The sequence below is a fragment of the Aspergillus caelatus genome (assembly GCF_009193585.1).
Source record: "Aspergillus caelatus strain CBS 763.97 unplaced genomic scaffold BDV27scaffold_592, whole genome shotgun sequence".
Classification (NCBI taxonomy): domain Eukaryota; kingdom Fungi; phylum Ascomycota; class Eurotiomycetes; order Eurotiales; family Aspergillaceae; genus Aspergillus; species Aspergillus caelatus.
The window spans coordinates 1-4,329 of record NW_022475855.1 but is presented as its reverse complement, the minus strand read 5'-3'; the positions used below and the strand labels follow the sequence as shown (position 1 = coordinate 4,329).

The following is a 4,329-nucleotide window of genomic DNA, read 5'->3' as shown; positions in this document are numbered from 1 at the left end:
CGCAAACACAACCCTAAACCACCCACCCTGCTTCCCATGCTCTTCACCCGGATGCAAAAACACCCCCGCATCCAGGAACTTCCGCGCCAGGGCATATTCGCGCTCCTGAACCGGACGATCAGGATAAGGGAGGTAGGGCGAGAGGTCGATGTAAATGAAGAAACCTGCGTTTCTGGATGCTGTTAGTGGCGCATATACAACTCTGTCATGGTGATATAGGCTCGATAGGCCAAGATACAGAGAGAGAGAGAGAGAGAAAGAGAGAAGTATCTCTTACCCTCGTTTAACGTAATTGATGCCTTCTTGGTTAAGTGTTGATGTGGCGATTCGGTATGTCGATGCTAGACTTTGGCGGGATTTCTGGGTGAATTGGGCGATGAAATCTTGGTCTTCGAGGATGGTTGCTCCGATTGTTATGGAGGCTGTTGAGGCATTGTGGAGTCTCCTTTGTGTATGTATTATATATTAGATGGTGTGATGTGGATAGTGTATTGGGTGGGTGTTTGGAGTAGGGGACTGACAATATTGCTTTACATGCTTGACGGAGGGACGCGTTTTGCGTGATTAAGAAGCCGAGGTGGAGGCCTCCGGCTGCGAAGTCCTGGTTACAGTATTAGCTTGATTTGGTAGGTAGTATTAGATTGGGTCGGTGGGAGAAGAATGGCTTACCTTGCTGAATCCATACAGTAAGTGCACGAGGTTAGGGTCGATCAGGTCAGGTGTACTGATGGATAAGACCGAGGTGAAAGGGACTGCGCTCGGGTCTCCCCAGTCAAAGACACAGGATGCGTATACTTCGTCGCTGATGAGGTGGAGTTTGTGTCTATTGCAGAATCGGAGGATTTCCTTTAGTGTTTCTGCTGGGTAGCAGCGCCCTGTTGTCGTTTAGAACTCTGTACAGGCACTAGGTAACCTATCATGTTCATCCCAGTGATATTCTTCACAAATGATACTTACCTACAGGGTTATGCGGGTTTACGATCAACACTGCTCGAATCTTGGTCCCATCCTCTTCTGCACGTTTGAGCGCTGCCTCGTACTTATCGACCACGACAGGGGAAAATGCCTCCTCGGGATCCGTGTCTGCATACACGATCTGCACATCTGCTTCGACCCCGTAATCGAGTTCAAAGCGTCCGTAGACTGGTCGACTGACTAGGATACCGTCTGTGGGCTCGGCCAGTGTGAAGCTGAGCATGCTCCCAATGGCAGTGATGCCGCTGGCGACAATGACTGTTTCTGGCTCAATCGGTGAAAGTGGCTTCAGAATGTTGTTGAGGTGGGAGGCCACTGCATTCGGTAGGCGATTGCGACTTGATGAGCTGGATCCATATCCAACGGAGTCCTCGGTGAATGTGACCTGTGTGAGTGCGATTAAAGGTGAACTTGGACATCCGGGGATATAGATGAGTAGTACTATTAGAGTTTAGGGATATTAACCTTGTTGTTGATGTACTTTGCTATTTCAGTCCGCATTGGTATCTATCTGACTGGTAGTGAATCCATGCAGATATAGAGCTTCTCAAAGAGTCAACTTACATGCTCTGCCATGCCAAATGAAATAAGCCCCGCGGGGTTAGTTTCCTTGTTGTATGTATGTGGAGGGGCATATCGCCAAGGAGTCTTTGGCAATTCTGCCTTTTTGGCGCCACGGGAGGAGAGCATTTAGTTCTAGGTATATCTAATAGGAACTGTATGTACTGTTTCTAATCAAATATAGAAGGACAGGTATGAATCAAACAATTGAATTTCTGCTTTAAGGACCTTGGGTGCTGTTAGTTAGTTATAGTTACAGGTGATCTGCCATTATGTCAGCAGACGTTGAGCTATTTAGGGTTTCGCAAAACAGATGATTTGCAGTATGAATTTTCCAATATATATTTCGAAGTATTTAAGATATCATAAGAGCCATAGCGAGAATGTGACAAGGTTAACTTAATTTATCATGTTAGACAGAAATGGCAAAGTTGAAGCACTTCGATGCAAAACCCTCAGAGAGTATCTTCTGACCACTTAAGGATATTCCATGAGTAAGAGAGAGTCCAGAAATGCTACAACTCCACTCGAACCACAGATTTACAGGCATGGTCGTCCCATGCGACACAAAACCATGGAAAACAAGCCTAGAACTCCAAAAGTGAGTTCTTAGTCTGGCGGGAAACGACAGGGCTTGAACTTACATTATCATAGCCCAATTCATGACACGTAATTAGCTCCTTTAGAATTGCACTTGGCAGACGCCGCTGCTGCTGCTGCTGCTGCTGCTGCCCAGACTATCTCTGCCACACTTTATTTATGTGGCTGTCTGCATAATCACAAACACCTTTCGCAACTACGCATGAGAGATACTTGCATACCCCCGCGGCTTCCATCTCAAAAGCGAGGAAATCCCCCTTTTCTGCAATTGCATCATGATGTTTGCCAGACTTCATAACAGAACCCCCTGATGTAAATGTACCAAAATGAATGGCTGGCTGGTTTCCACTGAAACCAACTTGCAGTCGAGAGCGAGAAACAAGAAACTTCGAATCGCAGCTCAACTCCACACATGAGGAGCTTATAGCATCTGGATAAAGTTGAACCCTGAAACAAGCACCCGTTTTCACAATCTTGTTCACATCGGTGTTTATGGTGGTAGTCTGGCTTAAAAAGTCTATCCTCGTATAATCCAGGGTAGATATCTGCAGTCGCTGTTCTTTGGAGATGATCACAGATCCGTTTCTCGAGCCTGACTCGTCTTACTTTCAATTTTGCGATAAATGCCCTAGTTTCCGCGTCTGGTATTATCACATTGTATTCTGAGAATCGAATTTCCTTGGACCCTTGTAGTCTCCCAAGACTACACTCGGTAATACTTTCGCTGATAATAACGTCTCCAAGAATGATCTCCTCCCCATTAGGCTGTTTCGGTACGGCGCCACAAATCCCAACGAGAAGAGTTAGCTTAAGCTTTTGGAAGCATTCTGTGAGCCCAGCTACCGCGCTGGCAGCGCTGCCTTTCCCCATCTTGGGTAAGCGGGCTAGAACTACGTCGTGGCCGGCGATCCGACCCATGGTATAATCTTCTAGGGTAGCATTCTGTGGTCCAGCTACATCCTGAATTACTGGTATCGTATATCCTATCGAAAACCGCAAGGACCGCAGCAGCTTCCAGTGGTAAGGCACATATGATGCAGATTTCAATGTCGTCTGAGGTCGGGCAAGGGGCCAACATATCTGGTAAAGTGACTATTTTCCCAAAAGCAAGGTTCACGGAGTTAAAAAAAAAAAAAAAAGCCCTCTCATATATTATTTAAGAACCTATCTTAGAATGAGGATGTACGTCAGTGACCACCCAATTCTATGAGGGGCAACTCCACGTTGACTGTGCATATAATTAGTCAACCATAGCTGGCGTACAAACATACATACATACATTCGAACATTCGATACCTGGCGAGATATAAGGTTCTCACAACTTGACGGTTATATCCAACCTTGCCATTTACCTAACTTATATATGTACCTATCAGTAATCTAAACAATATCTATATATCTCCTTTCAAGTGAGAGCAGCATCAACTACATTTAACAGTATCCAGTAGACTCTATACCTTAACAATCCCGGCCACCTCCTCTCCCTTACCAAACTCATCCCTCAAACCCTAATCTCGCATACTGATGTCCCAACTTATCCATCGGCAGATTCCCAATCTGCGGAGTCTCACCAGGAGAAGTCACCGTCGCATCCGCCCAGTCCTCACGATCTTCAAAAAACCCCACAAACCTCAGAACCCTAACCAGCAATCCGGGATCCTGGGGTGGTTTCTTCGTGCTAACAAACCCATCCTGATTAGTAACCTCATAAACGTGTCGATGAAACAGAAAGACAAAAAAGAGACTAAAAAAGAAAAAGAAAGAAGAGAGATAAAGGAAGAAGAAAACCCCACCTCTCCACCCAAGCCCTCCACCCAGCAAACGTACTAACTTTCCCCACAGCATGCACGAGCAACAAATACGCAACTATGGCGCTCAGCTTCGTACAATGTCCGATAGCGATCAACGCACCCCCGAAGACAGCCTCAGCGTAGACGAACGGTGAATTAACGTTCTTAGAGAAGGATAGACTGGGGCCCATTGTACCGAAGAGAAAGATTATGATGCGGGTGTAAAGAAAGCTATGGAGGGGCATGATGGCGTCGTAGTAGTCGATTGAGTTTTGGGTGGTGTATGCCACGAGGATTTGGTACATGCGGAGGATGTTGCCGCCTTGGTAGGCTGGTCCTGTTTTTTGTTATTATTATCATTATTATTTTAGTTTCTCTCTTTCTTTTTCTTTTTTTTTTTTTT

General features: G+C 45.8%; 2 protein-coding genes across 2 annotated transcripts; both read right to left on the bottom strand.

Moving 5' to 3' along the window:
• Window positions 1–273: 273 nt before the first annotated feature.
• On the bottom strand, window positions 274–1,665 carry BDV27DRAFT_151588 (pyridoxal phosphate-dependent transferase; the record flags this gene model as incomplete). The annotated part of the gene is made up of 6 exons (XM_032071379.1): window positions 274–445; window positions 522–601; window positions 670–875; window positions 958–1,360; window positions 1,441–1,482; window positions 1,540–1,665. 6 exons carry the CDS (start codon window positions 1,663–1,665, stop codon window positions 274–276), a joined length of 1,029 nt encoding a protein of 342 aa, XP_031920184.1.
• Window positions 1,666–3,477: 1,812 nt separating this feature from the next.
• On the bottom strand, window positions 3,478–4,329 carry BDV27DRAFT_96927 (uncharacterized protein). Its single transcript, XM_032078084.1, has 2 exons — window positions 3,930–4,329; window positions 3,478–3,814 (listed from the first exon to the last, which is right to left on the bottom strand). The coding sequence occupies exons 1-2, from the start codon at window positions 4,229–4,231 to the stop codon at window positions 3,631–3,633; spliced, it is 486 nt and encodes a 161-aa protein (XP_031920183.1). The 5' UTR covers window positions 4,232–4,329; the 3' UTR covers window positions 3,478–3,630.